This window comes from Mesocricetus auratus, unplaced genomic scaffold, assembly GCF_017639785.1.
Source record: "Mesocricetus auratus isolate SY011 unplaced genomic scaffold, BCM_Maur_2.0 Super-Scaffold_100020, whole genome shotgun sequence".
Classification (NCBI taxonomy): Eukaryota; Metazoa; Chordata; class Mammalia; order Rodentia; family Cricetidae; genus Mesocricetus; species Mesocricetus auratus.
Window position 1 is genome coordinate 25,491,748 of NW_024429201.1, and position 25,344 is coordinate 25,517,091.

The 25,344-nt window shown below is 37.4% G+C and overlaps 1 protein-coding gene across 1 annotated transcript in view; it reads right to left on the reverse strand.

Moving 5' to 3' along the window:
- Homer1 (homer scaffold protein 1) overlaps nucleotides 1-25,344 on the reverse strand; it is a 102,999-nt gene that overhangs the window by 16,528 nt on the left and 61,127 nt on the right. The window contains exons 6-8 of the mRNA XM_005065653.4: nucleotides 4,457-4,492; nucleotides 3,245-3,401; nucleotides 104-214 (exon numbers count right to left, since the gene is read on the reverse strand). Coding sequence (XP_005065710.1) covers nucleotides 104-214; nucleotides 3,245-3,401; nucleotides 4,457-4,492 — 304 coding nt within the window. The remainder of the gene's footprint in view (nucleotides 1-103; nucleotides 215-3,244; nucleotides 3,402-4,456; nucleotides 4,493-25,344) is intronic.

Genomic DNA, 25,344 nt, shown 5'->3' on the forward strand with positions numbered 1-25,344 from the left:
AGCCCACAATCTCACTGTACTACACATAGGGCTTCAGACCTGACAGTCTACTATGCTGTATACAGTGCTATTTGGGTCACGGGGACCGGGGAGTGGTACCTACCTCCTCCTTCACTTTCAAGGTCTCTTCCAGCTCTTGGACTGTCTGATTTAGTTCTGCCTTGTGGGTGTGCACAGCATTTGCTTGACTACTAACACACTCAAGCTCAGTGACCTGCAATTAAATGAGAACACAAGTTAAATTAAGTGGCAATTTCAAAGGGTTTCTTGAAGTCATAGTAAGCTCCTGAGAAGTTAATGAATTTTGAATTACTATATGAAAGACTATTAAGATTTTCAGCATAAAATAAATTCTTTAAAGATAAATATTTAAGGCGATGGCAAAAACCAAAGGATTATTAGATAGTCTGGGGACAATGAATTATTCAAATGTTGGTTAGAGCCAGGTTAGGGAAACAAGTGATTAATCACTACAAAGAATCCCTACAAGGAAAGTTCCTTAGAATTTATACAAGTATCTATGACTGTCTGCTTTCCCCATTTGTAGTCTTCAGTAAATACGGAATTAGGATTTTTTCAAATATATTTCTAAAATACAAGAGAATCTGAAATGAAAGGTATGCTTAAAAACACCTTAAGAACTTGGATATGAGAAAGACTTAGTGTCAACTGTGCCTCTTATAGGAAAGACAACAGTTCTTCAGTCACTAAGAAGATACCAAGAGCCAACAAGTAATATTGTTTTTTAATGAACACTTGACAGCTTTTTAAGATAATAGAAAAGGTCAGTGTACTTAAAAGTTATTCACCCCAGTTAATACAGGAAGAAATCATGGATACATTTACAGACATCCTACCACAACTTTTCAAACACCACACTCTCAAATTCCTGCTGACTAGAATAAGGCAAAATTGCCTTGAACCTCCAAAATGGCAAATCACCCTCTATATTCTGTGTTTCTTTCACATCCTACTTCCTTTCTGCATAGGTGCTAATATGCTTCCTTACACAGACCTTTACTTAGGACTGAACAAATGCAATGCTCCTGCAGCACATTTAATTACAACTGTGGTCTCTCTTCTTAGATATTCTAGAACTGCTAACAAATTAATTTTTCATCGCATGGCATTCAAAGTCTTTTATAATATTAAACCTTTTTTTTCATCTTTTCACTAATGAGGACTGAACTCAGGGCCTTTTATATGTGAAGCAAGCACTGTATCACCAGATCACCATGGTAAATTAAATCTTAGGGTCTTTCATTCAGTGGCTGCAACCTATCTAATACTCTACTTTGGCCAAGATGCATACTTCAACAGTAGGCAACTCTCTTTGACCTAAGAATAAATGGTGTTCATGTTCATCTTCTTGACTGAACTAAAGTGTGCCTCTGAAGAGAATTCTGGTCTTAACAGGCAGTCAACTCATAACCCATCTTCTGAAAGCCAATCCCTCCTACTGGAACCCTAGACACTCTCTTCTCCCTTGTTCACAATGGAGCACCTAATAAAAAACTCCTGGGAATGGTTGGAGGGATAGCTCAGCAGGAAAAGTAAGTGCCGCACAAATGTGACAACCTGAGTTGAGTCCCCAAAACCTCAACACAGGAGCGTCATTGCACAAACTTACCCACAATCACACACAGACATTTTACATACACATACAGTCAGACACACACATACACCTTTGTTATCGCTTTATTATTTAATATGCATCAGTTTGATTTGTACAAATCAATATATAATTTATTTGATTAACTAAAAATATCTTAAAGGGAATTTCAGTGCTGGTAATAACAGAATGAGTTTAGTGGACTACCCTTCTCGTAAGAAAACAAACAACAACATCAAAAAAACCTGTGGGCAAAACAGACAAACACAACAAACAAACAATAGCAAAAAACAATAACCAAAGCCCAACAGCCAACTCTAGAAGAATAGCCACATTAGTGTCAATGACTTACACATCTCTATCTAAAGGCACTGACCAGTACAGCTGTACAGCTTGATGAACTTAAGCTGAAACCTTTAGCTTTGTTTTCCTGAGGCATCCAAGCATTTTTGGAACCCTAGAAGTTAGGGGAATTAAATAAAAGGCAAATAGATCTCCCACAAATCTTTAGTGGACTCCACAGCTGAGGGTAAGGGAGTGCAGGGTAGGGGTGGGAATGGGGGAAGGTGAGGACAGAGAAAAACTGGACATTGAAAGGACTGAGCTGTGGTGGCATTTGCCATTGAGAAGGCAGCTTGAAATCTTGTCAAACGAATGAGACCTTGAAAACACTTCAAGCTTTCCAGTGACACCTCAGGAAGGTGACATCTTAAGGATAAAGACTGCCTGGGACTAGACTAAGTGATTTCCCCAAAACTGGTGACAACTGAAAAAAACTAAAACCTATCAAAATAAAAATTCAAGGGATTTATTGCCTGTTGCTGATAATAATCATAATATAATAATAATGATAATAATAATAAAATAAACACTCTTCAAAGGAACTAGAAGACTTTGTAAAAGCTCACTTACAATGTCCAATACATCCCAAAAGTGACTGTGCACATAGAAAACAGGAGAAGAGAGCAGTGGTCAGATAAGCCATCTAGAGCAAGGCTGAGGTGACTCGTTGCTGGTACACCCAGAGCACAGTACTAAAGGAGCTGACACCAGCTACGAGGAGGTATGAGGGCAAGCTCGGGCTGCAGGTTCCCGCCTCACTTCTCAAGTGTTAAGGTTAAAGGCGTGTACTTTATAAATGCTTCAACATTCAATTCAGCTGACTGCTGCAAGACAACACAGTAGATCTCCAATGGATATTTACCACCAGTGATTTGTCATAAGCTAAGTTTCCATTGTGATAAAAAAATTATCTTACTAATCATTAAGTATAGTCATGCATTATAAACAGAGCTCCACAACTTTCTCATCTTGCAAACTGAAAGTTAATTTTCATACACAGGAGAGGATGGTATCTGTTCTGTTCTAACTCTGTCATCTCTACTTCATTTCCATTTACTGCTCTGCCATTTTGTCACACAGATAATTGGCACAGTTGAAACTATAGTCGGTTCATTTGTTTTCAAAAGGTATATATAATTTTCACCCTCATTAAACCGTGAGAAATGTTTTTCTTGAGCCAGTAAAACAGGAAACTTAGCTCATACACTTCACTGATATCAAAGGGGATCCCTAGAAGGTTCCATGTGCTGCGTCTGCACAAGGCCTGCACCCCAGCGCTGCCGGCCTTACCCGCTTGTGTAGCCGCTCAGCTTCCTCCTGGTAGGCAGCCAGTTGCTGCTTCCACTGCTTCACGTTGGCAGTGGACTCCAGCAGGGCTGCAGTGAGCTTGGCATTGTTTCCTTTGAGGGTGGCTAGTTCAGCCTCCCAGTGTTTGCTGATTGCTGAACTAAAACAAAACAAGGAGAAAATGTTGTCATTTTCCTGAGTATTGTTTCTGATGGACAACAATATTCAATTCTATTATCAGGCTTATAGTCTAAAGGTGTTTTCAAAGACAACCCCAAACAATAAAAATAGAAAAGGTATTTCTAGAATGGAATACTTCTAATAGGCAAATGTGATACACATATACTATACCCAAAGCCAAAAATAATACCTAACAATGAAGTATATTGTTTAAGAGCACCAATGTCCACTAAGTTTCATCCCTCAGTGGGGATGTATGAGGATGCTGGCATGACAGTAAGGTTGGAACAGGTGGTATAGTATTTTTTTAATTACTGATTTGTATCTTTATAGTCAGAATTTTTAAATGTTCCAATACAGAAATGTATTACAATAAAATGATTTCATATGATATGCTACATCAAGAAAATGGTTCTAATAACTTCTATTGCAAAAGCAATTCTATTCACTGGGAAGTTCCCTTTCTTGATAATTACTCTGTTAACTTTCCAATGGAGAATTGTCATATTTGAAAGAAATGACGGTTTCTCTTTTTAATTACTGAATTTTATTCCAATTAATAAAATTCTACTAACTTTGTCCCATTAAACAGTGATACCTATAGCTTTCTTTAATCAATGATTTTGTATGTAGTATCAATTTGCATCACAAGGCATGTTTTATAGACTGATATTTTATAATTGCAATATATTAAAGGCAGTTTCCATCATCAAAATTTCTAAAGCTTAATACCAGTTTTAAGATATATCCACATTATAACCCTATGACAGGACAGAGGAAGACAGCAGATCATTTTCAATGATAGTCTTAAGAGAAGCAAACAAACTCAAAAAGCTAATCAAATAAGAAAAAAAAAACAAATTTAAGGACATTCTTCAAAATAATTAACTAAATACTTAAAAAAATATGAAGACTAAGGACCAGAACAGAGACTGGAGACAACAATGAAATACACTGTAGAATCCTTGAGTGGGTTCCCTCAAAACAGAAAAGGAACATTGGGGTTGCTGGTATAGTTTATGGTAAGGTACTTGCCTTGCATGGGAGAGACCCTGGGTTCGATCCCCAGCACTGCCAAAGAAACAACAAAAAGAAGAATCATAAGTGAAAGGCTGAGACTTAGCTGGTATTATTGCAGCAGTGCTGATCCCCAAAGTTTGATGGTTATACTGCAATCATGTAAGACATTAATTAAGGGATACCAGCTGAAGGGCTATGGGACTGCAGACTTATAACTTGGCTGTTTACCAGTTAACAGTATCTCATCAAAACATTAAGTGACAGAATGAAGCAATAACTTAGCCAACTACTTTCATTCTCAAAAAAGAAACTCTTTTCAAATTCTTCCTTTGTGGAATGACTTTTTAGATTTAGGTTTTCTAAGAAAAACATGCTATTTACCTGCTCTAAATGAATTAGTTTTTATTAAAACCACCTACCAGTTTCCCCCAGAAGTGTTTCATTTTAAATGGACTCTTCAATCCAATAACTGAAATCTTACTGGACTAATTTAAACACTCACTGTATATAATTGTCAAACCTATTTAAAATTAAAAATTAATGACTTCAAAGGATTATTTCTAAAATCTACTTGTCAGAAAACAATACCAATCTAAAGATTGAGGGCATTTTAAAACATTATCTTGGCTTTATTTTATATTCTATTGGCGGAAACTCCAGTAAGAATTTGGTAACACAATCTATGTCTATTTATTTTAATTATTTTGACTGTGGTACTAGACCCATATCTTAACTGTATTGATCCTCCAGTCTTTACATGTTAAAGAGATTAGTCAAGCATTATTTAAATGTCAGTCACTGCTGCATGTGGTTATTTACATTGTTCAATCTTAATAAAATTAAAAATTCACTTTTCAGTCTCACTAGGCGCACTTCATACAGTCAAAAGCCACAAGCTACACATGACTAGTGGTTAGCAGAGATACAGAATATTTAATTGTAGCACAGGACATTGTGGACATTGTCATCTTGCAGATTCTCTATATTCGAACTCTGTTTTCAGTGTCTTTTGTTACAGGTTCAATGGGAGCCCCACAACCTAGATTTATATATTGAAGTCCTAACTCTTAGAGTATCACAGCATGACTGAATTTAGAGACAGGTTTTTAGAGAAGTAGGGTTAAATGAGCTCTTTATAGTGAACCTAATTCATATGACCAATGTATTATTAGAAAAGATATGACCATATAAGTACATATTTAAAGTAGGTTAGCAACATTTTCCAATTTATCCTAGGATTTTCCAGTGTCTTGGTCAGAGTTTCTATTGCTGCAATGAAGCACATGACTAAAACAAGCTGGGGAGGAGAGGGTTTATGTGGCTTACACCATCACTGAAGGAAGTCAGGACAGGAACTCAAGCAGGGCTATAACCTGGAGGCAGGAGCTGATGCTGATGCCCATGGAGAGGTGCTGCCTACTAGCCTGCTCCCCATTGCCTCTTCAGCCTGCTTTTTTATAGAATCCAGGGCCACCAGGATGGCACCACGTACAATGGACCGGACCCTTCCCCATCTATCATTAACCAAGAAAATGCCCCACAGGCTTGCCTACAACCTGATCTTTTTTTTTTTTTAAGTTTTATTCATTATGTATACAGTGTTCTGCCTGCATGGATGTTTGCAGAACAGAGCACCAGAACCCATTGCAGATGGTTGTGAGCCACCATGTGGGTGCTGGGAATTGAACTCAGGACCTCTTAACCACTGAGCTATCTCTCCCTACAACCTGATCTTATGGAGGCATTTTCTCAGTTGAGGTTCCTGCTTCCAAATGAGTCTAGCGTGTGTCAAGCTGACAAAAAACAATTCAGCACATCCAGTGTCTTCAAATTTGCTGGTTATTTAGATTCAAGGAGGCTCAAGTTTAAGACATAACCCTAAATATCCAGTAAACTATGGTTAAATCCAGGTAAATGCATTTATTCTTTATGTCAACAAAATAATTATATAATTTCACACATGGAATGATATTTGTTTGTCAGCAAGAACGTTGTTAAAAAGCATCTCTAAGACTCTTGGGAGGCACGCACATGGGCCAAGGGAGGTATTACACTCTTCTGACAGCTCTGTACCACAGTCTTCTGACAGAAGTGGCATAGGTGAAAGACCAGAAGCAAAGAGGAGGCAAGAGAAGCCTGGATGAAGGGAGACACCCTCACTGTGTGAAGCTATACAGCCTGCCCAGGTTTAGTCTACTAGAAAAAGATAATCTCAAACTGTTCCCCTACTTCTTTGGGCCCAGGGGATGACCTATTACTGTTAGGGACCAAGAGAACAACCCTCTAGACCCTAGGAAGAGCAGAAAACAGTCCAGGATTCAGGTCTTCAATCTCTGTGAGAGGAGTAAGAAATTCCCATAGAAGACCCGCAGAACAAAGACAGCATTTACCTGCTACCAGATGGTAGTTGGGTTCTTAGCACCAAGCAACTTCCCATTGTGACGGGGATAAAGCATAAAACAACTCAAAAGCTAAGGAGGTACCTGGAACCTCCAGCAGGTCAGCATTGACCCTAAGCAGAAGACAATGCTAGAGGTGGGTGAAAAGCTAAACAAAATCAAACTCTAATTTAACCCCTAAGTAGAATGACTTAACTTCTATGCTAACATAAGAGTCATGCCCAAGTATAGGAGGAAATACGGTAGCTGGCCTTCCATATCTATGGGTCCCATATCTGTGGTCTCAATCAACTACTGGCTACAAAGATTAGGAGCAACTAATTTTGTCTGTACTGAACATAAACAGACTTTCCCTTATCATTATTTCCTAAATAGCGAAGCATTAACTATTTATATAGCAAATATACTGCATCAGTCTACTTTATCTAGAGGTTAAGTGTACAGGAGGATATATATGCAAACACTATGCCACTTGACATAAGGGACTTGAGGACCCCTCAGGTACTGACAAGGGATGGGTCCTGGAACCAGTTCCCCATGGATAAAGGGACAACTGCTATAAACTGCTGTTGTTTTTCTAATGTAATGTTTGACATTCGGTAAGTTGCCGTGTGTACCAAAGAGCAATAAATGAGCCAGTGTCAAAAGAGAGAGCAATGCACGGCTTTTTACTCAGATGCAGGGCATGCTAAGCAAAGAAAGCGAACAGCCCTCTGAGGCTTTAGTCAACAAGGAGCCATCAAGCTTGATCAGATTGTGAATTTCAGCATAGAACTGAAAACTACAAGGAAGAATCATGTGACAGTATCAGAAACAATATAATAAAGAATGGTTTTGACAGATTCAGGGAATGTGACTTAACTGCAGGAAACTATTAGAAATCAGCTGAACTGAAAGCAAGGAGAAAAAGGAGACCACAAAACATGCAGATTATTATCAAACTACCTAACAAAATGTGCTGACTAGTAAAAGAGGGTTGAAGAAATATTTTAAGATATAAAGGCTGAAAAATATAATACCCACTCTCATAACAGGGTTAGTCACAGTAGTCAAAAGGTAGAAGCAACCCAATGTCCCTCTGTGGTGGCTGGGCCAACAAAATGAAGTGTACAGGTACATGTAATGGAAGGAAATTCTGAGTATACTGTAACAGATGAACCTGGAGGATGTCATCTTACATACAAAAGGTCAGCTCCCCAAAAGACAAATACTGTATGTCTCCACCTATTTTTGAGATACACAGTCAAGACCAAGGAACACAAAAATGCTGTCAAGGGGTATGGAGTTACTTTTTAGTGAGTATTGTATATCCGATTTGCAAAATGAAAAATAAATTACAGAAAGACATTGGGATTGACTACAAAAGAGCATGGAGAACCGGTTAACCATCTGTGTGTAGCTTTACAAGTATATAAACTATCAAAATGTACATAAATTTGTACATTAAAAAAGGGGGAATGGCACTGTATGTAGCTCCTTTAATAAAGTATGTTACTATTACAATGAAAGGCTTTCTACGTGCTTTGTATGTCCTTTCTGTGACTATATGATGGCAAATAATTGGAGGAGCTGGAAAGCCTCTTCGGCTTGGTAGAACTGTCTCAGAACTGCTCCATGAGCTTTGCTTTCCTGGCATGGGAAGAGACGGGGTGGGTAGGAAGCTGACCCGCTGTGCTACAGGATAAGAAAAGGGGGTGTACCCGCCACAGGAGATGGTGATAAGAAATACATGGGTGGAGAAGGATTAAAGCATCAGGGAAATGCAAGAGAAAAGTGACACAGACAAGGCACAAAGAGCAAGTGCGTGGGGTGGCAAGAAACTGAAGCAAGATCACAGAAACAGGACAGCAAAGGTTGAAGGTACCCAGTCCCTTAGTGTACTTGTTTGTTTCCATGAGTATGCCTTTGAGTCCCAGTGTACTTAACAGTGAGCCCTGACACTGTCAAGACGTCTAAGGGATTTTACTTTTTTTACTCTTCAGGACCCCAAAACACAGTACAGTGCATAAGGCCACAGTACACAATGAGCCTGGAATGAACACTATAGGGAAGCAGTTTAGTATTAAGTTTTTGTATTTTTACATCTTCTTCTTTATTTTATTGTCTTATGTGTATGATAGATGTATGCCTGTGCACCACTTGGAAGTGCTGGATCCCCTGGAACTGGCATTATAGTGAGCTGCCATATGGGTGCTGAGAATCAAACCAGGCTCCTCTGGAAGAGCATCCAGCGCTCTTAACTGCCGAGCCATCTCTCCAGCCCCCAGTGTCTACATTTTCTTACACCGATTAAAAGGTAAATGAATGCATGATCTAAGAGTTATTTGCCCACTAGCCAAAATTTACCCCATGGTAAATCTGAGTTATTCAGAGAACATTCCTATTTCCTCTTCTTTGAGCTATTCCTTGGGTCATCACATTTTTAAGGCACAGTGAAATACAATTTAGTGCATGTGCTTATCAGTTTTTGTTTTCCTCCTGTGGCTATACACATATTCTTTTGGCTACCAAGTAGGTAAATACTTCTATTATAATGACTTCCATAGATACCAAGGATTGTCATACTAAAGAGAATTCTACAAATGAGTTATCTTGATTCTTATGTACATGTAAATGTTTTGATAATTTTCCCAATTTTGAAAGAAGTATGTTCCTTTATATTCCGCTCTAAGATATTTAGAAGTAACTAGTATCTTTGGATTAACTTGAGCAGTGTAATTTTAAGTTGGCATTTTACATTTCAGAAAAACCTGTTTTAAAAATGTTGGGGAGGTTGCTCCCTGCCTTGCATATGCAGGGCCTGAGTCTGATTTTCACCAGTACAAAAACATTGCGGGTGTTCTTGGGGATGATCTGGTCTTTTACCATAGACACAGTTTTGAAAGTTAAATCTTAACTACTCAGGAGAAAGCAAATTTGTTCAATGATTAGAGACAACCGAAACACTATGAATGCTAGGATAAGGCAAAATAATTCTTCATTCTTGTGTTTGCTTCTGGTTGTTGTGTAAAGTTTCCCTTCACAAAGGACCAGCTAATTTTCTCTTGGCTTCAGATCTACAAGCCAAGTTTCCTTATGCTTGATTTCAAATTCAGTTTCTCTTTATTTAAAGTCAAAGTTTTGTGAGGAAAGTATTAAGCTTCATTAAAGTATTACATTAATATAAATCAAGGAGAAAAATACTTCAAAAAATGAAAGCATGATGCATAAACAGTGTGTTTATTTATTTAACCTCTGAATAAGCCAATGGATGATTACTTGCAAGTTTGAAGACAGGGCTCCAGGAGTCTGGATCTGTCACTGGAGTCTCTAAAATGGTCACCCCTTGCCTGAACTCTACCTTTAATAATGTAGCACTAAGAAAACTAATTATATCATCTTTTTCCAAAATGCTTAAAAATAGGGTGCAAACAGCCTTGTTTTAAAAAAATGTGTTCTCTGTATCAAGAGTGAGGCCAGGCCAGTGCCCAGTGGACGCCCCCCACTGCACTGCCCACCATTTGTTCTTCACAACCCATGCCGAATGGAGAATGGAGGTGACAAATCCTGATCCAAGCATGCTGTGTTCTTGCTGGGCTGGGTGTTTTTGTGCTGACTATTGACCCCAAGATAGTTCCACTTAAAAACAACAAAAAGATACATTCAAGAGTTTAGAGTCAGTATCGATCCTTCCTTCCTTCCTTCCTTTCTTCCTTCCTCCTTCCCTCCCTCCCTCCTTCCCCTCCTCACCCCTTTCTTTCTTCCCTTTCATTCTTTTTTTGAGACAAGATCTCTCTACACAGCCCTGGCTGTCCTGTGAAACTCACTATGTAGACCAGGCTGGCCTCAACTCCTTGGCTGGCTAATCTAGCCAAAACCTGGCCTAGTTCAGTGAAAGTCTGTCAAAAATTTAGCTGGAAAACAAAAGAGGAAGACAAAGAATATAAATGTTTGGCCTCCGTATGCACACATGTGCATGTACACCCAGGCATACAAGTCAGTTCTTGCCTGCTGTGTATATTCTTCACAGCTCAGAAATATTTTAAAACTGATACAAAGGCCCTCCTTGTACATTTGGAAACAACTTTATTAATTTTGTAAGTTCCTTATGGCCAGTGATATTTTACTGTCTTTACAAAAGCTAAGTAAGTTTTTATTTTAGCTGATCTCTAAGATGCCTTTGATTATAAAATATATATTTATGAGCCGGGCTTGGTGGTGCACGCCTTTAATCCCAGCACTCGGGAGGCAGAGACAGGCGGATCACTGTGAGTTCGAGACAGGCTCCAAAACAATACAGAGAAACCCTGTCTCAAAAAATATTGGTGTTGAAACTTGTGGGTCAAGCACAGGCTTTGGAGTTTGATGGCTCCAATATCCACTAGTCAGTTGTAAGGTCCTGGGTTCATCACTTAGCCTCACTGTTTCATCTGTAAAACAGGGATTAACAAAAACTATCTTCATAGGCTAATTCTCAGGAGTAAGTAGTCTGTATGAAATATATAAAGGATGTTCAAAACACTGGGACTTTCCCAATATGAATAAGCAATAAAAAAAGCATCTTCAATGAGCTAAGAAAAGCTAAGGATTTAATGTTAAATATTTCAAAGGGACTCTTTTTGATCAGTGATGTAAATGACCAAAATAGATATAATTCAAAACAACATTTGGTACTCACTGAATGATTTAAGCTTCCTTCCTTGGTACTATAAATTATGACAAGTCTAAACCTTTGGTGCAGACCTCAATAACTTCATCAAATTAATGAAGGAGTAAGAAAATAAGAGAACAGAACTCGTTGTCAGAAGCACGGCCTGTGGTTGATTTCTGATGGTGAGAGGGGAGACACAGGGAAACCCAAATCTGAATTATGTGTTCAGCTCATAAAACATTCAGAACTACTGTGCAGCTTCCTAGTTCTTGCTCCATTTTCACTAAGATGGAGGCATTCATGGTGGCTCTCAGAAATGTCCTGGATCCCCTAATTGCGCTCTGTAAATGTTTCTACATAGATCTCAAGACATGCAGTACAGATATGTACCACATCTGTACACTTCTGGTCTTAGCCTCCTGTGACTAGAGCTTTCTGTCGTAATGTGGCTGTGGCTGAGGAAAGACATACAACTCAAAGGCCATAGGAAGTCCCAATTTTATGGTCACTTTCTAGTCTCACTGCTGGCTCTAATATCAGGTATTAAATCCCACAGAGATTCCTAGGAAAATTTACAACAGTCTATTTTCTGTAAGGAACCAGATATGAGCACTAAATTCTTTCTCAATCATGTTTGCTTATAAAAGGCCACATTTTAAATAAGTATTTTAAATACCTTAACATAAAAATAGTTTTCCTGTATCATTACATTTAGAGGATTGAGGACCCACACAAAAGAGGGTAACTAATCACTCGATTCATTGGTAACTTGTAGCAGAGACTAAAAAAGATTTGGGCCAACCTGATACTACAAATTACTAATCTATTATATTAATACAAGCCAGTGTTTATGTTGATTTACCTTTAGAAAACAAACAAACAACAAAACAAGTATTTACTAAGGCCTTCTTTAGAGACTTTCCCCCAAAGTGCTCTACTGAGGAGGTCTCCAGGTCATAGGCTTTAGTTATTGGGTGAAAAACGATGCTTCTTTCAACTCTTATGAATATGTATCTATCTTTTGCAAAAGTGAGGTCTACTAAATTCAAGCCTGTCCTCTGTTTGTTAGATTATAATATATAATCATAACCTATTCAAAATCAAATAAACATTTTAACTACATGCTGATTTAGCTTGCAGAGGACACGAAGATCAACTTCCTTGCAAAGCAGGTCCTTAAGGAAAAAAAGCACTGTTAAAACTGTTTGGTGGGACTGAAGAGTGGCTCAGCCGTTAATGGCACTGGCAGAAATAGAGACAGCATTAACAGAGATTTTGTCAAAGCCATAATTGGGTGGAAGAAAATGGATATTTTATAGTAAAATCTGTTTCCTAATATTTTGCCATGAAAATGTTTTATCTTTTGGACCTAGTAGTAGCCAATACTTTAATGGCCATTATTTGGTATTCAGAATCAGAAACATTGACAACCTAATTTTGCTTTTGAGGAGGCTATAATCAAAAGTCAAAACTAGTTAATGCTTGAGTGATGGTATGAACAAAAGTCTGTTTCTGTTGTCATTAAGGCAGATTCATTATCACCAACTGTGAGTGCACATTTAAGCTATGTAAATAATATGCAAAGCTAAGAGCATTGATCAAGGCACTATGCAACTGACCCTAAGGGTAAATGATAAGAGAATTAATAATAGCTTAGTTTATTACTGGATGCTATTAGTATCAAGGGCAGCTTTTTTGTTTGTATGCTTAAGCCTCCCTGATCAGCCTGGGCAGCGGCAAAAGCCTCTATAGCTGGCAAAGCCTCTATAGCTTACTTTAATTGCCAAGGTGATGGCACACTGGTTCCACCCCAAGTTAGTTTAGCAAGAGTCAATATTTCAGCTGTCCGATAATATACAACTGATATGCCAGGGAAATTTTTCTTTGTTGTTAACAGTGACAAAATTCTTTTCCTTAATCTAAATAATTCTTTTAGTAATCTGTGATTTTTTTTTAAAGAACTTCTTTTGTTTGTCTGATTTGGGGGGTTGTTTTGTTTTTGAGACAGGGTCTCACTGCGAGCCCTGGCTGACCCGGTACTCTTACATAGAACAGACTGGTCTCAAAATCAGAGATCCACATACTCTGCCTTCTAAGTACTGGGATTAAAGATATGTGCCACCATGTTTACCTTTTCAAAGAATTCTTCACATGACACAATCACATTACAACTAAGTTTCAATACTATTAATTTCAATTAATACAGATTATCATATGCAAAGGCTGACGAGGGCCAACCTTCAGATATGCTGAAAGGCAAGGACTTGAACTAGGCTCCTGTTTTACAGTTTCTCCCACTGAGCCATAACTTCTCTTTGTTTCATTGACTAAAAGGTCATCTATAATTGGTTGTATGTAGTCATATGGTAGGGTACTGAGAATGAATGCTATGCAGAAATCACTGAAAAACAACTACTTTCCAATGAATTTAGGATACAGATCAGTAAAAATAAGATTAGAGTATGCTGGTCAAAAATAAAAATATTAAAGTTGGGGTGAAATTATCTTTGCTTTTAAAATTTATTTTATGTGCATAGGTGTTCTGCCTGCACGTATGTCAGCATACCTGCTGCCCAGAAGGCCAGAGGAGGGGGCTGGATCCCCTAGAAACTGGAATTACAGACTGTTAGGAGCTGCCATGTAGGTGGAGGAAATTGGACCTGGGTCCTTTGGAAGGGTGGGCAGTGCTTTTAAACCTGGGCTATCTTTCCAGCCTCTGAGATGGAATTCTTAAGTAGTTTGAAGACTTTACATTGTAGAAATGGGCTGCAAAATATGCAGATATTTACATGGAAGTTAAAAGTTTTACAATACATTTGAATGCAGACTGCTCATAGTGCTATTTTACTTCTAATAACACTTGTAGGCTGGTTTCTATGGATGAATGAAGGCTGTGGTAAAACTAAGAGCTTACTACTAAACATAGATTCAGAGGTTTACTTAGCATCTTTCAAAAAGCATCCCAAAACCCACATATTCCAAGCCTATGAGAAACCTTCCTAGATGGTATTCATCTATATAAACAGCCTGCTGGGATGAACACCTTCGAGTTTATGCTGGTGACAACTGACTGCTTACTTCTCATCAGGTAAACTGTACCTTTATAACTACCATTTTAGGTGAAACTAGATGAATGCAGACCTGGTTCTTCAAGAACATGCAACTTAAACCCAGGGGCTCATGTGTGCGGGCAGGTGCTCTGTCACGAACTCTGCACAACAAAAGCATTTATCTTTTGAAAGTAAAATTACACTTTCAGACACATTTTTCATAAAAGAGAATAAAGAAATGCAAGAAGATAAACTTACTTTAGATGGTACTGATACTACTTATAGCATACCCACAGAAGACCTCAACAGTGCTAAGTGGCATTCAGAGCTTAATATAATCAGAAGTGCTTCTATCTCCCAAAGTTCCAGCAACTTAGGATTGTCTGACAAATTTGACAAAAATTGGGCATTTATGTATTTTTGGCTTCTGAGTTTTATATGAGTTTAGCTCAGTTAGTATCTACCTTTAAGATTTGCATCTTAGAAGGAAAGAACATGCTGTCAAAGCCTCCTGGGAGTCAAGATGCTATTACCAGGGGGTTGCAATGGGTGATAAGGATGCTGCAGAGTTTGGTGTTTGTCCTGCTGGTTTTCAGTCTTCCTGGGTATGCCCCAATTCTCTTTGTAGAATAGGAATGTCTACTCTAGGCCACTGTATATTCCCAGCAGGTAACTTGATTTTTTTATTTAACAGGGCCTCACAGCTAAGTCCGCCTTAAGTCTCAGCAGACTGGAACTGCAGTACAGAACCTTCAGAAGTTGAACTGAATGCCATTGCATTAGGAGATGGCCTGAATGCTATGGTGTGAACTCATTGTTCCCCTTGGACTTGTGTATTTGAATACTTGCTTTCCAGCTGGTGCTTCTGCTTTGGGGATCCTTAAGGGGAGGGGCAGAGCTGGAGAGAGCAGACTGCTGGGAAGGAGCACAGGGTGGCTTAGGGCCAGGCTATACCCGTGTCCTGAGCTATTTCTGCAGCTGTGCTGTCCCTGACGTGACAGACTATACACTTTCACGTGGTGAATAAAAATCCTTCAGTTATTTTAACATAGTCCTGAGAACAGTATGTCGGCCAAGCAACCTGCCTTTCCCTCCTTCCTCCCCCCACTCCTTTCGTCTCCTTCATTCTTTCCCTGCCCCACACTTCGACAATGGCAATGCAAGCTGAAATTGTACAGAGATCTAGACTTAGGCTTGTAAATACAAAAACATCAAGTATGGGAGGAAAATAAAAATGATGACTTCAATAGATTACTCTGTACCTGAAAACAAAAAGGAAAATGAATGCTTTCATCCCTTCAAGTGCATTTCCTTAGCACCTATAATTCAGTTAAAAAGATGGACTGAAATGGAAGTTTCTGTTTGCAATTTCCAGGATGATTCTGGATAAATGACTTATACTCTGTTCTGCAAGTTCTCCTGTTTGTAAAGTGGCAACAACACTACTTATTACAAACTACATACATTCCTACTGATGTTGGAAGGATTAAAACTAATGTATTTAAAGTTCAAATAACTCTTAACTACTCAATATGCATTTGAGCACCATGCTATTTATTGAGATACGTGATGTTACATTTTGATGATTACTACGTAGCCAATTTACATATTTTACAAACTTAATTCAAGCAGTCAATGTATTAAATTAGTTAAGTCAATAGCATTTTCTAGGTGTAAGATATTTCCATCATCCTTAAGGGCTTTCTACCTTAACAGGGAAGAAGAAAAAGACATAATATAAAAGAAACAACCAGTCACCTGCTCAACAGATGTTTATTATGCCTCCACAATGTGTCATGTACCACAGCAGGCAGGGAGAGTCAAGGATGGGTAAGCATGACAAAGGTCCTCAAGAAACTTCAGAGGATAGAAAACTAAAACTGCATATTTCTTCCTATTCTCTTACTCTTAAAGCTAAGCAGGAAAGAATTTGCACTTCTTCCAAGTCTTTATCTTTCCAGATGTGTCATTTCTACGATCTCAAGATGAAGGCAAAACTATGTTGAACCTACACAAATATACTACACTGTTCAAGTCAAGCATGAACAGGTCTTTCTGGCAGCATCCATTCATCTGTCTCAATACTTATTTGTTAGGAATCATGTACCAAGCATCTATGAAGGCAGATGAGATTGTTCTTAGGAGCAACATGAGGGCAGTAGAATATGTAAGCAGTATAGATAATGACTTTGCACTCATGGCATGTCAAAAGATACCCAGTGCATGAAGTTATATATACACACAAACATATTAAATACTACACAAACATTATTGTGCCTTCCAGATACCCATAATTTCTAGATATGCTCAATCTGCAAAATACCTTTGCAGCTTTGTTGGAAGATTCAACTTCTTACAGTGCCTCTCTAGCTACTCTTGGTTGCAATATGCTTACATGAAAATCTGAGAACTCTTAGGACATGTGTGCCAAAGTCTGCCAATCCTATGATGATTTCAGGAACATATCACTTAGCTCTACGCTAAGATTTAAACTAAGATCGAAGATTAACAGCTAGCTACTTGGCCAATATACAGAATGTAGTCTTAGTACTAATTACCTAATCATAGAGCAAAGAAATCACATAAAAGGACATTTACTGTGGCCTACACTCTCATAAATTGTCCAAAGATCCCCTAATAATTCTCTGAAAATATAAACCAATAATCAAGACTACTATGGCTACAAACAGAAAAGCATATGCACTAGACTCTAAGACACATGTCACTTACAATTACAAAATGAACATGATGCCAAGCCTTTTAAAATATTTGTTTATACCCAGAGATTAATGCTGTTCTCAACCTTACACAGACATGTTTCTTTTTGCAGTGGGCAGTGGTTAAGGCAGAACTCATCTGGTCATGGTGCTGGGAGTAACTGCTGAGTGTTCAGCTCTAAATGGAACCTCTTTTCACCTCCCCTCCATTAAGAGTCAGTTAACATTAAAGAAGGGGAATAGAAAATAATTTAAGAGACAGAAGATGGGGAATAGTATTGTGAAATGTCTTCTGCACATTGCATGGCTACTGCCTCATGAATTCAACAGCAGTTATGGTTATCTGCACAAAATAGGGTCTGCCAACATTCCAGGATGGACGGGGGAAGAACATATTGAGGCAACCCCCTTAGCTAAGGAGTTAATGGCTGCTAGGGGGTGGACAAGGCATTTTTCCTCAGGGGCGTAGCCCCTGGTAAACTGCCCATGATCTAGTCAATAACATGATACCCAAGCACATGCAAACACCCCTTACTGAGTTTTGTAGGACCCTTGAAGAAAGCAAACAGCCCAGAAAGTAGAAGGGAAAGAACTGGGAAGAAGGGCTCCAGAGAGATGAGGGTGGGGCTGAGAGAAAGGGATGAAGGCAGACATGATCAAATGCATTAACTGCCAAGAATAAAAAATGATTAAATAAATGAACATGACCATATGGGTTTAACCTAAATGCACATCATGTCCTCAAATGAGTAAATGTCTACAGACTCAACACTCACTGCTCTTCAACTGTACTTTTCAGGCAATCCTAATCTATTTTTGTGCCAAATAATGACTAAATTCTGTTTATTAATATTTTTGAAGTTTGGTCTCCTTTAGAGACTTGAAATTTCTTCACAACAGACCAAGGAAAAGACTAAACAGAGACATAGAGGGTTAGTCAAAGTTCTAATTCTGATTCCTTTGTAAAAGTTCCCTAACCTGGATATGGCTAGTGGTAGGCTGCCCAGGCTCCTATAGATGGTCCTACAGCCATGCTCACAGTCTGCATGAACTGGACTCAGTGTGTTGGAAGGAAGGAAGGAAAGAAAGGAAGTAGGGAGGAAGGGAGACAGAAGGCATGAAGGAGGAATTTGGGGTTGATATGACTAGGATACATTGTATACATGTATGAAATGTTCTAAGAATAAAAAAAATAATATTTGGGTTAGTTTCTTTTAAATCCCTAACACCTCTATGCTTCAGATTTTTTTCCTCTGGGAAAAAAAATGGGTAATGGTATCTATTCTATTTTTCATGAAACAACAGAAAACAAAATTTTATAAACCCACAGGATAAATATAAATCTGGCTACTCTTTAATAAGTAGATTTCCACATACTCCATTACTTAGTCTTTAAAAGAACCTGGCAACCAGACTCTGATACTAGCATTCATAAATAAGTCATTACAAAATATCTCTCCAGGAAGAAAATTTTTTTAAAAAAGGCATTTCATTTGATATTACAAAATTTCAGTAAATTGAATGCAAAGGGTGACCTTTGTTGGCCCTTGTGTAAAATACTTTACTTCTATAAACTAGTCTAGAACTTGTGCTGGACAGGTAGGTATGACTTACATGTAGTATCAATTAACAAATTTTAGGGTGCTAAAGTCTATACTACTTTTCCAGATATAGTAATGCATCACTCATTGAAGGTTTACATCTGGTTTGCCCAAAGAATGTGTATGTGACACCACTGTTTTCCATAGATTGGTGAAAGTCACTTTAGGGAGCAAATTTATTTACAGCTGGCCAATTATTTATTTGTGTGGGGGAGCACACGCATATGCTTAGGATTGAACATACTTAGTCATGACTTCACTGAACAACATTCTGAACCTATTACTAATACTGCTAAACTCCAAACTTGCAAGTGTAGGAGATTTAATTCAACCTACAAGCTATTTATCAACCTTGTTTCAATCTTTCAGTCTAGTTACCAGATAGCAATGTCTCTGAAACTTATTATAATAGTCAATTCCAGGAGCTTAGGAATTCATCCCATATCTTAGGCTAGTGCTTTAATTTTACATGAATCTACTGTTGAAAAGATGTATTTTACATTTTGAATCTGTAGTGCCATCTGGGAGGAATTTAAATAATTTCAAATATATGTGCACATTATGCCAAAGCATAGGATACTACTTTTTCCTAATGTTATATTTAAAGGCAGAGTTAGCTAACTTGCTGTATGAGAAGGGTTCCTTTATATAGCACAGCAACATTGCATGGCTTAACAATTATAAAGCCAGTACTGAATCTCAGGCACAGCCACAGAAGACAGTCATCTCTTGACTAAAGACGGGGTCACATTAAAATAATCAAGTCCTTCCCCTTTTACCTAACAGATGAGAACTGTTGCACAGAGAGACAAAGTCATTTGTTTATGTGAACAGAACAGGTGGCTGAACCAGAAGAACCCAAGTACAGTCCCTACAGTTTTGAAATGGTTAAGAACAGTCTGCATCTTCAGAGAACAAAATGATGGCAAAACCTTACATGACAGGTTAAAGTATCCTTCTTTAAACTACTTGGAACTACAAGTGTTTCAGATTTAAAACATTTTCCATATACATAATGATTCTCATACACACAATGGGGTATTTTTGGGAATGAAAGTCATTTATGTTTATATACATTTTACATGCAGACAGAAGATAATTTTACACAGGATTTTTGGTTTGCCTGAATGTTGACTATGAGTTACCACATGTGGTCAGATGCATAATTCTCAGTTTGTGGCATCAATATTGACACTTGAAAAAAGTTCCAGATTTGTAAGTATTTTATATTCCAAAATTCTTAATCAAGGATATTCACTCTAATTTCATATTTTTCCATAAAATTCCTTTTTGAATTAAATTAGGTTCATGATGCATCCTATAAATGATAAAGCAGGTGGAAGAAAGCACTGTTTTAAATATTAGACAAATTAACACTATTAAGGTAGTGATCAGTACTATTGTATGTCTCCATTTTTTCTGAAGTACATGTTCATAAACTTTAATACTTGTTTCCAAAACACATCAACTAGAAAAGCAAGCATATGTTAGATGTATTATGAGGGATATATTTTTTCAAATCGAGTTTTTAAAATATTTATTTATTTATTATGTATACAGTGTTCTGCCTGCATGTATGCCTGCATTCAGAAGAGAGCACCAGATCTCATTACAGATGGTTGTGAGCCACCATGTGGTTGCTGGGCTTTGAACTCAGGAACTCTGGAAGAGCAGTCAGTGCTTTTACCTCTGAGCCATCTCTTCAGTCCTGGGATACTTTTTAAACAAGTATCTTAAGCAATAACTGACCTCTTAGAGTTAAGATAACATTTTTGGCATATAAAAAGCAAGGTTCAGATTAATTTTGAGGCTTTATTAATTCTTATAGTTGTATCAATGATCTCATGAAGTGTTCTCAAATTCATTGTATAGTTCACTGCTTACATAATTTTTAGTAAGAGAACAAAATTTCCTCAAATATGCTTGTTTTAGTATTCAAATGTGTATACTAAACTTGATATGGAAAACTACAGTATGGACCACTTTTGCCTACTTACATCAACAGATACACATAAAATGCTTAAATGACTGTGGATCATAAAACTATTAAATGAGCAATCAAACTGTGGACAAGGTTCATTGGTAGAAAGCTTACTGAACATGTAAAGGTCCTAGGTTTGATTCTCAGCACTGCAAAAACAAAAGCAAACAAAGAAATACACACATGCACACACAGGGGTTTGGGGAGAGAATGGAACAGGAGGGGGGAAATTGATTTTTTTTCACTAAACTGAGTCAGCAAAGAACCGTCCCTTCTATAGCTTCCGTTCCTACATGTGCATCCTTTGAGTGATCTATGGAGTATAGGATAGTTAGGTAGTAGGTTTCTAGTGAAGGCTGTAAAATTTATTGAAAGGTGTTATGGACACGGGTATGTCTCAGTGTCAGGAGTGCCTGCCTAGCACATGGGACCTACTGGGTCACACCTCCCCAGCACTACAAAACCAACCAAACAACCAGACCACCACCTTCAACACTCTTCCCCCAGAGCAGTGAAGTACTGCAGTGGTTCTCAACTTTCCTAATGCTGCGGCCTTTTAATACAGTCCCTCATGTTGTGGTGAGCCCCAACCATTTTGTTACTACTTCATAAGAGTAATTTTTCCAGCTATGAATTTTAATGTAAATACTGTATTTTCCAATGGCCTTAGGCTACTCCTGTGAAAGAGTTGTTTGATCCCAAGAGGTCACAACCTGTAGGTTGAGAGCCACTGCCCTAGAGGTATGTTTGTTTCCTTTTTTATGGCACGTAGGTTTAGTCATAAAATAAGTATTTCAATGATATAATCATATAGAAAGAATTTTTATTTGTTTACAAATATCAGTGTATAAGCTTGAATCCTTCAATTCACCCCCTGATTTCCCTGATTTAATAGATACAAATTTTCTTTCTCTATAGTATGAAGTACTAATCAAATTTTTATTTGTATAGTAATACCAATTAAATAAAAGGGGAACCCAGACATTTTTACTATAGCTTTATTATTGTATAAAAGCTCATTTGTAAAAGAATCAATTTAATCCTTTAAGCAGCCAAACTATTCTTTACACAAGGATGTTCACTGATGAATCAAATACAATGCCATTATCTTCCAAAAGGTTACCGAATATTCATTCATAGATATAATAAAGCACTTACAATTTTTTAAATAAACAGAAACTATCAACAAAGAGATAGGCATGAATTACTATTTATAGACATTTCTTGGGAAGACTTAAAATTTGCCTCACAACATCCCTGTGAGGTGGGGGAAGGGGGGGTTCATGACAACATATGTACGTGAGCAATGTTACATGTGCCAATATTACATATAAAAAAGTTGTTATATATGCTAAGTTCCAAAAGAAATAACGCCTATGAATCAGTTTTATTTAGAAGTCCAAGAAAACCAGGTTGCTTGTTTTTTTTTTTTTCTTTTAACAAATTCCATCAGGAAGCTACTTTGATTTTCAACAGATTTTCCCCCCTCCATCAAGGGCTTTTGAGTCTTCTGAAACAGGTATTATGGTATTTTCCAAAGTTCTAAAACATGAAATGTCTTCCCAAGTCCCGCTCTTCTTTCTCTAGGTGGCAACAGTTTAGATGTTCTCACCACACAGAATTCAAGCAGGAGTCTTCTTTAAAAGAACTACTTTCTTTTCAATCTTCAATGGTAAAATTGCATGGCTGGGTCTTTTAAACTGTCATGTTTCTTTCAGGAGCTTCTCTCAGTCAGGGATCATTTGTATCTTTTCAATTAGAGTAAACTGCAGATCCTCTTCTTCCAAGGGAAATCGGGACTATGTTAAAAAATAACCAGGGCCAAAGAAGTTCTCCAGCAAGGAAAATTGGCTGTCTTCACAGTGGGGAAAAACGTCCATCTTGGAGAACTGATTTTTTTTAACTTGAAAAAAACTACCATCCAGTACGTATAGGATGAAAGGGAATAAAGAGTCCAACTTTTCCATAAAAAGAAAAAAAAATAATCAAGTAGAATTTATTTTAAAAGTGGTAGTTAGGGAAAAGTATAGGAATCTATTTAAATATGTGATGTTTTGTATTTATTTCTCACTAGCAGTAAAACCCAAATATGCTCCATTGATTAGTATGAGACCAGGGCTCCACTACTAGCAGAGCCTGTATGTGTAAGGCCTCTAAAATCCCATTAAAGATCTTTCTCTTTCTTTGTCATGGAACCTATGACTTTGTGGCCACATGTAATGGTGACAAGACAGTTACTACCTCTTGAAAGAGGTAGGACTACCAGCTGGGTGTGGGTAAACTCCTGTAATTCCAGCACTTGGGAAGCCAAGACATAGAAAATTCAAGGTCAGCTGAGCCACACAGCCAGATCCTGTCTCACAAAACAAAGCAAAGCAAAGCAAAGCAAAGGGTATGTACAACAGCAGTGTGCTTGGCATTAGACAACGCACAGAATTTGTTTCATTACATAACAAATTAAAACTACACATTCTCTGTATTGGATGGGGGGTACTGTATTTTATAGAGCATGAGAAAGTCCTTTAATAATAATTTAGCTTATAAATAAGCATACCTTAGAAAAATTTAGTTATAAAAATGTACTATGCCATGTTTTCTAAAAACACATTTTCTAATGAGCAAAGACATTAACCTCAAATTTATAGACACCAAAGTTATAACCTTGGATTAAGAAAGCATGTTGCAGAACTATGTCTAACATTGCAGTTTAAGAGTGTCATGGACTACTTTTATTGTTGAAAATTTAAACAAAGCCCTTTGGGGTCTCAAGTAAAAGTTTTTATCGTTAATTTCTTTAGGACGTCCTATCCCACTATGCATGCAATGCTTTTAAAAAGTCTTATGACATAACTATTGTATTCCTGCATTGCTTAAAAATAAATGCAGTTGCCGGGCGTTTGTGGCGCATGCCTTTAATCCCAGCACTTGGGAGGCAGAGGCAGGTGGATCTCTGTGAGTTCGAGGCCGGGCTGGACCGACAGCCTCCAAAACAATACAGAGAAACCCTGTCTTGAAAAACCAAAATAAATAAATAAATAAATAAATAAATAAATAAATAAATAAATGCAGTTTACTAAATTTTTTAAATGCCTGTGCTCCAAAACACAAACCCTCCAAAGCAGACCAGTGAAACACTGTCAAAAAAAGTAAGTATTGATCATACAAGTGACCATTTAAAACAACCACCTGATAGAGTACAACAAGAAAAAAAGTATCGATCATATAAATGATCATAAGACACCCAGCTGACATAGTGCAATAAAAAAACATTTGTAGAGCAACAATTATAGTAGAAATCAATGATCTGAAATGAATAACTTTAATATACAAAGCAACAATGCACCTTAAAAATCAGGTAGCAAGTGAACTCTATTTATATTCTCTCTATATAAGAGGTATTTCCTATATGATGGAGAGAGAAAAAGAAGACAGGAAATCTTCACCTTTGAACACAGTAAAAGTGATGCCTAGTATTACATTCTTTAAAAATATTATTTTTATAAGAATTTTTCCTATCAAGTTTCTTTTTTTCCTTTGAAATAACCCATGGATATTGCTGCCTTTACTAACGTATAAAATAGTAAAACCATAACATTGTGGAGGCATAAGCAAAGAAATCATTAACAGCAATTAGTATGATGGAAAAATGCTAAAAATCTAGGAATAGAGGGGAACTTGTTTAACCCAATAAAGAGTATCTACAAAAACTTTACAGCTGAAATTTGGTGAAAGACTGAATGTTTCCCCTAGGATCAGAAACAAGGAAAGGGCTTCCACTGTTCTTAATACTTAATACTGTACTTGCTAGGGCCAGTAGTCAGGAAAGTGAAATACAAGGCACCTAGATGAACGATAATACAATAAAGCTGTACCGATTGGCAGAAAATTAAATTTTTATCCATAGAAAATCCTAAGGAATCAACCCTAAAACTACTAAATTAATTTTGATAAAACCTTATCAGAATTCCAGTTTCTCTGTAGGAATCTAGAGGGAATTTCTTTTTTTAAAAAATGTTTATATATGCATGTATGTATGTATGCGTGTGTATTTTTATTATTTTTTTAAAAGTTGAGATACACAGTTTTCCCAGTCCCTTTCTCCCATCTCCCCTTCCACCCTACCCTGTCCCCTATGCCCCAAATGTACTCAGGAGGTTTTGTCTTTTTCCCCCTTCCTAGGCGGAACCATATATGTCTTTCTTAGGGTCCTCTTTTTTTAACCTAGGTTTAGAGGGACTTTCTATAGGATAAACTTCACTTACAAATTTTAGGGACTCAAGAGTCACCATTTAAAAAGATGAAAAAAGCTAATCAACTCATATTTCCCAATTTTTAAGATTAATCAAAGCTAATATAATGAAGGCAATGTAATACCGGTATAAGGATAGAACGTATCAATGGGCCAGAACTAATAGCCCAGAAATAAATTTCCATTTTTATGGTCTTTGTTCAGAATGCCAAGATATTTTCAATACAGAAAGAATGGTCTTTAAAAAAAATAGTGCTAAGAAAACTAGATAATCAC